This window comes from Mobula birostris, chromosome 9 (genome assembly GCF_030028105.1).
Source record: "Mobula birostris isolate sMobBir1 chromosome 9, sMobBir1.hap1, whole genome shotgun sequence".
Taxonomy (NCBI): Eukaryota; Metazoa; Chordata; class Chondrichthyes; order Myliobatiformes; family Myliobatidae; genus Mobula; species Mobula birostris.
The window spans coordinates 30988511-31000619 of record NC_092378.1 but is presented as its reverse complement, the minus strand read 5'-3'; the positions used below and the strand labels follow the sequence as shown (position 1 = coordinate 31000619).

Sequence of the window (12109 nt, the reverse complement as noted above, 5' to 3'; positions counted from 1 at the left end):
TTCCCAGATTGTGCCTGCCTGTTGCTTTGGTTTTACATAAATGCCATGGTTGCTTCTCTTTCTGAGGAGATAAAAATGTGATTGAACTTTCGACTAAGTGACTCATTCCCCATGAGTGTCCAATATGCTTGTTAGATAAGCCTAATTTCATTTAGTCCCACTTTATAGCAAGATCAAAAGAATCACAGCACCCTGCCTCTGAACTGTTGTTGCAACCACCCCTGTTAAGTTTCTGCTCAGTTGTGACTCCTTAGTGTTGATAACACTGTTCAAAGTCGAGAAAATCATTTAACTCCTTTGCTCTAGAGATGGGTATTGTAATGAATATTACTTGTAACTCATTAGCCCCTTGCTGAATATTATTCAGGAACTCAATGCACTTGGGTAAGAACTATTTCAATTGTTTAGCACACTGATTCGATGCTGGTTCTATTCATTGTATGAGAAAGGACTCAATGTTGATTCTCTCTCCTTTCTTTTCCACCTCCCACAGTTCCAACATTTGCTTTTTCCTCCTCCTCCTTCAACCCTACTCCTGAATTTCTGGAAAGGACTAAATCTGCAACATACTCATTTGTGGAAAACACAGCTGTGATAAAAGATGTGTGCTCTTCACTGTTCTGCAGGACACCTCCCGAGTGACACCACACATGAGAGGCATTGCGAAAGAATAGCATTTGTTTGCTCTCTGTTATTGGTGGTACCGTGACTTCTGTAACATCTACTTCCTCCTCTTAAGGGCCATCCTACAATGGCGGCAAGCAATTTGGTGTTGAGAGGTTAAACCATTTTAAAGTAGCCACCACTTATTTCATGTTCAAGGACTCTTCATCTCATGTTCTCGATACTTATTGCTTATTTATTTATTTTCTTTATTTTATTTTGTATTTGCATTGTTTGTTGTCTTTTGCACGTTGCAACTACAACTAAAATGCAACCATTCCAGTTAAGTTTCTGGTCAATCATGGGAAAGGTTGAAAGGTCATTTGTCCATCCTGTTGGGTACAGTCTTTTATCGATTCTATTGCATTTCTTGGGTTATTATGAACTCCCACAAGAAAATGAACCTCAAGGTTGTATATGGTGATATATACAGCACTGTGCAAAAGTCTTAGGTACCTATATATAGTTAGGGTGCCTAATACTTTTGCATAGTACTGTATTTGTCAATGTGGAGAAGAGAGCAAATCTGTACATCTGGTGGGAGCAAAGGATGTTGGGAATGGCGAGGGTGGAGCACTGCGGGAGGGGCGTGGGACAGGTGGCAGAGAAGGAATGGAGCAGGTGCAGACAGCATCCAGCTCTGAGGCACTAGGCAAGGTCATCTGATTCCAAACAAATGGTTTATTGACCACTACAGAATGTTTCTCTGGTGCTTCCTGACCCTCCCCCCCCCTTCCTCTTTCCCCAACCATGATCCCCCTCACCTTGCCCCCTTCCCAATCTCAGTCGACAACAGAGACCCATATCAGAATCAGGTTTATCATCACTCACATATGTCATGAAATTTGTTTTTTTTTCGCAGCAGCAGTACAGTGTAATGCATAAAATTACGACAGTACCATGCAAAAGTCTTAAGACACCCTAGTTATATATATGTGCCTGAGACTTTTGCACATTCCTCTAAGTATTTTGATAATAAATTTACTTATTCTGACATGTTAACCATGAAAGAGAAAGCGCAGAAGGTAAGAGCATCAGAAATGGTTTTGGCTTTTGACTATGATTACTTTCTGGCCTTTCCATTGACAAACTTTGGAGTGAAATCCTCTTTAATTGGTAAACGGAATGAAATATGGAAACTGTCAGCCACCCTCGCACAGCCGAGAATCCCATTGGCCTGGAGATTCCTCGTCTTTGGTCTACCTACTGACAAGACAACGTAACTTTCCTTGTGCAGGAATCTCTGCAATCCACTATCATGCCTTGGAAATTTGGAGACTCACCCTGTGTTTCTAGCACTAATCTGGAAAATGCCAGAGACAGGGAAAACTACTGCAGTCATGAGTTTCGCTCTCAGTCGTCAGCTTTTTCTGGCCTGGCACATGTCAATGTCGATATCTTTAGGGAAAACAGTATCTCTCAAACAGTTCTCTTCTGAAAAAAACAAGGCGGCAATTGATATTTTGGCTTTTCCTTCAAGGGAATTGAAATAAAATGTGAGGAAATCTTGCTGCAGTTGTGCAGGGATTTGTTGAGCCCATAACTTAAGTACTCTGGGCAGATGGGAGGGATCTACTGACCTTGGATGGAATGCCATAAATGTTTATAGGCTGACTCCTAGGATGAGGATAGTTTCCTTTAAGAAGGGCAAATAGAACAGACCTATAACTGTTTGGAGTTTAGAAAAGTAATACGCTATCTGACCGAAACATTAACATTTTGAGACAGTAGGAAATGTAAATGTTTGATGGTGATGTCCTTTGTCTGGAGAGTCTCAGGATAAAGAAAAAAATATTTAGGGCTGAGAAAAGGATACACTTTCTTTAAAAATCAATTTTAAAAGCTTCTTTCTGGGAAGGCTGCAAATGCTCATTTGTCATGTAAGCTCACATATGAAGTTGGCAGATTTTTGTACTTTGGGGACATCAGCTTTGAGAAGGACATTTATCTTATTTTAATTATTTATTTATTTAGAGATACAGCATTGAAAAGGCCCTTCCAGCCCTTCATGCCACACTGCCCAGCAACCCCTGACAACCCCAACTTAACCGTGCGACAATTTACAATGATCAGTTACCCTACCTGGTAAGTCTTCGGACAGTGGGAGGAGCCCGGAGGACCCAGAGCAATGCATTCCACAGGGAGGATGTACAAAGGCTCCTTACAGAGGACGCCAGGAGTGACCTCTGAACTCCGACGCCCCGAGCTATAACAGTGTTATGCTGACCTACGTCACGTTGGACATGATGATCACAAGCAAGGCCTTTAGTGATGATGGGTTGGAGTGAGCTACTTTCTGCAACTGTTCCAGAAGGTCTGTTGAAGGCACTCCCACAGCACTTATGGGGAGTTCTTGGATTTAGACCCAGTAATATACAGTATTTCTAAGTTGGGGAAAGGCTAGCAAACTTCCCATTCACATGCTGCCTTTTGTTCTTCCTGGTTTAAAAGTTCCAGGTTTGGGGTGGTATTCTTGGGGTGTCCTAACAATGTGATGTTTTTCAATGGTGGTGGAAGGAATGAGTATTTTGTGCAGCGGGTGGGACAGCAACCAACTGAGCTGTTTCGTCCTGGATGGTGCCAAGCTGCTTGAGTGTAGGAATTGCACTGCTGCCGTCTTCTGGTGTTGGGTAGGAAGTTCCAGTATGTACACCAGCAATGCCGAAGTACAGTGTTATGCTGGTTAAGAAACATTGACATTGTTGCTACAACAAAGGATTTTATTTAATTCAGTAGTTGCTTAATGAAGGTTTTGTTCACTATAAGGAAGAGTAGGAAATGTTTTTGGGGATTGTCCTCCAATCACAGGTCAATAAAGTAGTAACATACAGGCATTTTGAACAGTTCAAGAGAAAGGAGTCTGAGAAAAACAAAACCTACTTAAATGAAAAAAAACCTCACATACCAGAACGTTTCTGATTTAAACACGAAGTCCAATGGCGTTTAATTGCAATACCAACAACATTACAATCCACAACGGTCCCAATGACACCAAGATGACAATGTTTTAATTTAAAACTATCTTAAAACAATGTGAACACCAGAACATTTGTAGTCATAAGAATTTCAATCAGCTCTCATCACAAGAGAAGAGTGTGCTGTTCAAAAGATCTTAATTAATTATGACTATTTACATGCATACCTCTTAGTTATTATAAAACGGTGCAAGTTATGTTTCAAAACATTTGTGCATGACTCATCTTGGTAAATCCACTCCAAGGAAGCCTGATATTGAAAATTGTCAGTTTGTTTTCCCAGAGCTTCATCGTCCAAGGATTTTAGAAAATGACCGGTGTTATTCTGGCACTTTAAGGGCAGCAAACCAAACCTGCCTTCCACAGATCACAAATCTGGAAGATTGACTCAAGTTAGAAATATATTTCCAAGAATAAGGATGTTCTTAGAGCAGATTACCTTTAAAACAACTGCTAAATGTTATTAATATGAACTCAAATGCATTTATTTATAAATAGAAAATCCAACAAAGGATAGACACCCAAGGACTTCTCTGTACTAGTAATAATATAAACACTGGATAGCAGAACAGGAATCGGACTCCACTCAAATGCACAGGAGTAATTTACTTCTGCATTCTGTTTCTTAATGAGATTATCAAAGTTGCAATGACCATGGTTTTGAGATTTTTTTTACATGTGGGGTATATATCCTCTTTTCTTATTTGACCTCTAGATCAAGAATCCTTCAAGTGGAAGAAGAATAACTCTGGCAGAAAGTAAAGCAACTTGTTCATCTTAAAGGTGATGGACAACTTTTCCTCCTTTTGAAAAATACCCTGCCTGAATCACACTTGTATTATTTTTGTTTGGAAAGGAAAAGAAGTGAGCAACTTGCTATAAAATTAGACTGGCAACACCTATCATTTCGAGAGCTCGAGGTTTTCCATTAAAGCCCTCAGTTCAGTTTCATACCTTCTGTCAACCATTTACTGCACTTAATTTCATAAAAAACAATGGAAATGTGTATGTGAGATGTGATAGTTCAGGGAGTGAGAGTGAGAGAGAGAGAGAGAGAGTGAGAAATGCAAATTGCTATCAAGATGATTTAAAATAAAATTGAGAAGACCGATAAAGTAAATGTTGGAGGAAATATTTGATGTACAGTGATTTGCCAGTGGTTAAAGACAATATATAAGTACAGTGCTCAGAAAACAGTAGAATGTTTCACGTTATTTTATATTGAGGTGTTTGATCCAGTAAAAATTATGAAAAAAGTGACAGGTGCATAAACACTGAGATAAAATTGAATCAATCTCAGCTAAAGAATAAGTTATTAATAATCTCTGAATTGGCACACACAAACAATATTCTTTGGACTGAGATACCATAACATTCTTAGATCACTGGAACAAATGTTTTTGAGAAAAGCACGAGTTCCTGAAGTACGAAAGAGAGGCAATAATTCTGAATATGAAAATGCAATTGTTTACATAAAATAATCATACATGAATAGAAATTTAAGGCTCTAATTAATATATACAGAGTACTGTACAAAATCTTTATTCCAAGTGCACATTTTCAAGACTGAAAAACTGTATTATAACACCTGGAATATTCTGAAATGATATTTTTCAGTATCATTTACATGGAAATAAGTATAAATTTCAAACAGGAGGTCTTCCCCTCTCAAACAGCTACCAATAACTTGGCACCTATTTTACCACCAGATTGCTTCCTTGTCTAACCGAAACAATTATTAGTTATAATTGTGTTTAATTTAAGCCTCTCATATTTCCAAAATGTGGGATAACCATAAGCACAAACTGCATTTGCAAATCCTGTTAAGTTAAACACATTCATATTTGCAATACATTGTAGCCAGTGGCATGGGGATAACTAAAGATGCTGCCAATAACCACACAATACAATCAATAGGCTGCTGTCACTGGGCAGAAAAATCCTTGTGAAAGTATGTACCCCAGTACAGGGTAAAATATAATTTATTTAATTCACTCTTTTAGATTAATTGGACACATTTTAAATATAATTTATTTTGTGCCTACTGCTTCCTTATTAGTGAGCTCATAAAATTGGGGTCAAATTCATGAAAAAAAATTCAAACAAATTTTGGAAATACTTGTCTGAAATTACTGCGAGCTAATCACCTGCTTTTAGCAGAACTTTTTGCAGAAGTGCCATCAATTAAAGATCATCATCAAATGTTTCTGTGCATCTCAGGAGAACCGTCTCATCGTCAAGGTTTGGAGAACTTTCCTGTAGAGAGGTGAGAGTCACTTAGCACTAAAGGAAGGAGTTAACCTTCAGCCTGGTTAATCAATGTTCATTCAAAATCCCACATGGCCCTGTCATGGAATGATATATAATCCCCGAGGTCACAAGCTTTATATGAGATATTGCAACACGCTACTCTATCAGACAGGAGTACTTATAATTGAACCAGGATATAACAGAGCAAAACTGATCAGCATTACCATGAACTAAATTAATTGGAACTAAAAGGTATTAAGGAATTATGCTTGTTATCTTGCTAAATTACTAAGATTTCTATTTCTCAAACCTATGGCAGAGCAAGAGAGGGATATTTTTCACATACCATGGAGTTAACTGCTTAACTCACCATCAGGAAGACCAAGTAACATCTAATCCGGAGACCTACACTGTGTAGGAAACTAAATCAGGTGTACATGAAATTAGAGAAGTGTTTCTACTCTATTTTATTTTCTCACACTTCTCCTGATACTCCCTAAGTAGTAACTAAAAATGAATTTAGACAGGCCAGATTGACCCCAGGGATGACAGGGATGTCAACTCTAGTTTATTCACAAGTACATAGATGCACAGGTGCAATGAAAAACTTACGTGAAGTAGAATTATAGGCACATAGTATTAGAGACACAACATTTACAACAAAAACATTAGTTAAATATAAATTGTACAAGAAAGAATACAATAGAATAAAAGAAGAAATTCCTTGCACTGCAAAGTGGTCAAACTGGTCACAGTGTAGCTACACTGAGGTAGTGATTAGGGTTATGCAGGTTGGCTCAAGGTCTGAATGGCTGAAAGGATGTAGCTGTTCTTCACCCTGGTGGTGGGCAGCTTCAGGCGTCTGTATCTCCTGCTGATACAGAAGGTGAAAAGAAGGCACGGCCTGGATGATGGAGATCCTTGATGACAGATGCCAGATGACGATTCAAGTATTTTTGGTGGTGGGAAGGGATGCGTCTGTGGCGTATTGGGCTGAGTCTACTCTTCCCAGCTTTTTATATTCCTGCACATTCAAACTACCGTACAGGATCACAAGGCAACCAGCCAGAGACTTCCAACAGTAAACCTGCAGCAATTTGTCATTGTTGGGTGACGTTCTAGACCTCCCTAATTAGCTAAAAAACATTCTCATTAACATCCACAGGCCCTCAATATGATTCACTGCTTTTGCCCAACAGCAAGAGAAATCGGAAAAATGGAAATTAAAGAAAACATTGTTACTCTGATTTTGTTATGAAAACATGTTTTCATATGGCTACCTGTATAGAATATTTGGATCTTTAAAGTTGCCCCATTTCCATCAGATTTGAAACTCAACACGAAGGTGACATCCTTGATTTAATCTTAGATGGCAACAAGGAGGCCTACAGGAGTGAGTCAGATCGGCTGGTTGAGTGAGGTTGCAACAACCTTGCACCCAGCATCAGCTAGACCAAGAAATTGATCATGGACTTCAGGAAGGGGAAGTCAAGAGGACACACATCAGTCCTCATTGAGAGGTCAGTGGTGGAAAGGAACAACCTCAAGTTCCTGGGTGAATCTTGGAAGATCCATCTTGGGACAACGGAGTGATGCAATCATGAAGAAGCCACACCAGCAGCCTCACTTCATAAGAATTTTGAAGCGATTTGGTATATCACCAAAGACTCTTACAAACTCTGTAGATGTATGGTGGAGAGATTCTGACCGGTTGCAACACAGCCTGCTCTGATGCACTGGGCTGCAAGAGGCTGTAGAGGTTGTACAGTCAGCCAGCTCGAACTTGGGCATAACTCTCCCCACCACCAAAAAAGTCTGTAAGAGGCCGTGCCTCAAGTAGCGGAATCTATCACTAAGGGCCTTCAATACCCCAGACATGCTCTCTTCTCATTACTGCCATCACGGTGGAGGTACAGCAGTCTCAAGACCCACACTCAATGTCTCAGAAACTGCTTCCATCCCTCTACCATCCTTACTCCTTTTTTGTTGGTAATCTGTAGTTATTTTCTGTCTTTGCACTGCTACTGCAAAACAAACAAATTTCACAACACATGAGGCAGAGATAATAAACCTGGGTCTGATTCTGTACGTGTACCTGTGAATGGAGTGTCTCCGTTCCAGACTGAGCCATCACAAAGTTGATTATCTCCTTGTAGAGCATGCAGGTTTCTTCTAGGTTTTCCGAGGAGGCATGAGTGAAGATGGAGCTTTTAATCCAATCAAAGAGGAAATAAAGGTAGGAAACAGCATAGCAACATCCATGTGGACAATATTACATATGATGACTCTCATAATAACCTGAATAAACCTATCTCTTTATTGAAAGCATATTAAAATACTACATATACTTGTTCCATTTTACAAGATCCTATTTATTGTTCTCACATTTGTAGAGCATTACCAGCCAATATACCTCAGGGAATTCACCACACTATTACCTAAACCACGCACTGTATATACTGAAAAGTGATCATGAACAATCATGAACAGCCTTACTACAGGCCTTATAACTAAGGGAAGAACATTTATGAATTTATCATAAAATAGGTAAAACTCTCCCATAACAATCAACTGTAATAATGAGTGAGGCTGCAATAACATTCATTTGTTACATCTCCCCTGTGTCCAGTATGATTCTAACCAGAGTGCTGAATATTCAGCTTTATGTTCAGCCATTTAGGTTTCATCAGCCGTAAACTATTTCAACTTTCTACAAACGTATCATGGAGAGCCTTCTTACTGGCTGCATCACCGTCTGGTTTTGGGGGTGGGGATCACTGCACAGAACCGAAATAAGCTGCAGAAAATTGTAACTCAGTCAGCTCCATCATGGGCACTAGCTTCCCCAGGACATCTTCAAGGAGCAGTGCCTCAAAAAAGTGGCATCCATCATTAAGGACCCCCCATCACCCAGGACATGATGTCTTTTCATTGCTACCATCAGGGGGGACGTACCGGAGTCTGAAGAGGCACACATTCAATAATTCAGGAACAGCTTTTTCTCCTCTGTCATCAGATTTCTGAATGTACATTAAACCCATAAGCACCACCTCACAACACTTTATATATGTAGTTACTTCTTACTGAAATTCAGTTTTATTATTATGTATTGCAATGTACTGTTGCCACATAACAAATTTCATGACATATGCCAGTGATATTAAACCTCATTCTGATTCTGTACCCGATTAGTTCATCTCGCTTCTCTCAACCTTCAATAACAGCTGCACCAACAGCCTCTTAAGGATTTCTAACTAAAGGTGCATTTGGCGGAGCTACTTCAACACTGAAAGTACAAGAACAAAGCTAAGCTCGGATACTTTCCAATATGTGATTTGCCCAGCCTTACCTACAGTGACATACATCAATCGCCAGTATCTGTTTTGCTGAACAGTAACTTCTGTGCCCAGTGCTCGAAGTGGGCAATGAATGAACGTCTTTCCTAAACTTGCAAGTTCTGAGAAAGGGAGTCCTCACAAAGTACGGTTAGATGCTGGTACACTTTTTTATAAACTCCCAAACATAAAGCTAATCAAAAGAAAAACAAGGGAGCCAAGAATGCAAGTCTAACTTCATTTTTACTTTGAGCAAGGCACGTGTCTTTATAGATAACCCACAAATGCATTATGTAAATAACAAAGAATGCTTAGTCAAACAATATATTCACAATATTACTGAAATATTAACTACACAACACTCCTCCCTGCTTAGCTAGAAACTCCAACTCAATATAGAGTGGATCTCAACTTATACATACACACATTTTGACTCTGAGACTGCAGGAAGTGGTTCTGACAGCTCTGGACACAGTTCTTCAACTTTCCTTGGCTTTTCTCTCTGAATCTACTTCGTTCCTTGCTTCTCTCCTGGTCCAGGCTTTTTTCTCTCTCTTTTTCCTGCTCTTTTTCTTTCTCGTATTCCTTCTCTCTTTCACGCCTTTTTCCTTCTCACCTTCCTTTTTCTTTCTTCTAGTTTCTTGTGAGTATCTCTAAATTTGCTAATTTCTCGAGAAATTAGATCTTGTTTATCCTCTTCCATTTCCACAGCACTTATATTATCCTTCTCTTCTTTCTAGAATGTGCATCTTGATCTTGGGAGAGTCCATGTAGTTCACTGGAATATTCTCTCATTAATCTTTCTATTGTTTCCTTTACAATCTGATCTCTCCTCTTGGTTTTGTCCTCCACAACATTATCTGTTTTCTTGACAGCTTTCTTTTTGGTCTTCCATTCATCCAGCTGGGCTTTGGTCTTTGCATCTACTTTTACAAGCAACTTTTTGTTTCCCACTTGAAGTTCATGCAATAGCCTCAATATATGGAGTGGACACTCGTTCTTTATATTTACGAAAGCCGAATGCTTGCAACTTTCCTGAAGCTCCTTGAACTCTCTTCCAGCTTAAAACCAAGCCACACTTCACAAGTAACTGCCTGATTAACATACAAGAAGCTTTCTCAGCTACGTTGCCTACAAAAATGTTTGTAGTCAGACCACTGTTTTCATCACTTTTACAATTCCTCTGAGCAGCGTGGTCCTTCCTTGGTCCAATATGTTTCTGATCATAAGCACGGAGGTTGGCATCAACACCTGTTTGCCCTCTGTTGGGCAATAGTTCAGAAGGTACAGCAGGGAAACAGTTGTGGCACCATCCAGTACTTTCATTTGACTCATTACAGGGGATGTGGCACACAAATGGTGGATGGATCTTCAACCAAGTAGTAGATGTCTCAGCTACTCATACCCCTACAATGATGGCCCTCTATTTTTACCACATACAAGTTCAATGTGGCTTGTTGATTGTTGAATTTCACTATTACAAATATCATTTCCACAGGAGTTATCTTTTCTCCAGTATAAATTCTTGGATATCGGCAGGCTTCAGTTCCATATCTTTGAAAAGCCATCCTCACTCATTTTGTGCAGCCAAGCCAGTGTCCAATTCAATTTAATTAATTTGCCATTCATGTCTGGTGTAATCCTTGCTGCTTGTCTCTTGTTAGTCTCCTGTGTCACCCTCATCATTATCACTTTTCATCAACAGTATGCAGATTATGCTCTTGGTCAAACTGCAACTTATCTTTTTCTCTTCCCTGTACAGTCCATTTATTTTTGTCTGTCCAACATACTCTTTGTATGCATCATACTTTGTTGTATTTTCCCCAAGTGTCAGCTTTAAAGCTGCATTGCTCTAGTGTATGTGAGCCCCTACCACAATGGTAACACAATGTGTTTGGCTAGGCAGGCCTCCATCTAGACGCTGCAATTTTGTACACACTCATTTTTATTCCTGACTGCAACTCAATTATGTCTCTGTCTGCTATTTCCACTGATACAGCCATCTCAACTGCTCTTTTAAATGTAAGTTATGCTTCAGGTAGCACAATGTTTTCTTCTAAGATTCCACAAACTAAACAATCTCTCAGTGCATCATTAAGCGTAACACTAAACTGACAATGCTCAGACAATCTCTTCAATTCAGCCACATAAGCTGAAATTGGCTCCCCTTCCCTTTGATTCTGCTTATGAAACCTAACACGTTCTGCAATCAATAATAATTTCAGTTCTAAATGTTCTTGCATTACTTTCACAATATCAGCGAAGCTCATTTTGGCTGGTTAGGTTGAAGCAGTTAATTTCTAAGCAAACTGTATACTTTTCCACCCAATGCACTCAGCAAAACTGGTACTTGTTTCTCTTTGGCTACTCTATTTGCTTTAAAATACTGCTCAGTTAGCTCAGTATACAGCAACCAGTTATCTTTTGTGCAATCAAACATGTCTATCTTTCTAATGTAGCCAGTCATTTCCTTTATTTATGATTATTAGCACCTGGCACTCACTATAAATGAACTTGTGAATTCTTCCCTTTGCTGCCTTGATTTTCACTGTAACATCTTCAGTGGTTGGTAAGTTGATGGAGAAGATCCTGAGAAGCAGGATTTATGAACATTTGGAGAGGCATAATATGATTAAGAATAGTCAACATGACTTTGTCAAAGGCAGGTCATGCCTTACAAGCCTGATTGAATTTTTTGAGGATGTGACTAAACACATTGATGAATGAAGAGCGGTAGATGTAGTGTATATGGATTTCTGCAAGGCATTTGATAAGGTACCCCATGCGAGGCTTATTGAGAAAGTAAGGAGGCATGGGATCCAAGGGGACCTTGCTTTGTGAATCCAGAATTGGCTTGCTCACAGAAGGCAAACAGTACTTGCAAAC

The 12109-nt window shown here is 39.4% G+C and overlaps 1 protein-coding gene across 1 annotated transcript in view; it reads right to left on the bottom strand.

Moving 5' to 3' along the window:
• Positions 1 to 5822: 5822 nt before the first annotated feature.
• LOC140203284 (stimulated by retinoic acid gene 8 protein homolog) overlaps positions 5823 to 12109 on the bottom strand; it is a 35274-nt gene continuing 28987 nt past the window's right edge. Inside the window, exons 7-8 of the mRNA XM_072269298.1 lie at positions 7984 to 8095; positions 5823 to 5894 (exon numbers count right to left, since the gene is read on the bottom strand). Coding sequence (XP_072125399.1) covers positions 5823 to 5894; positions 7984 to 8095 — 184 coding nt within the window. The remainder of the gene's footprint in view (positions 5895 to 7983; positions 8096 to 12109) is intronic.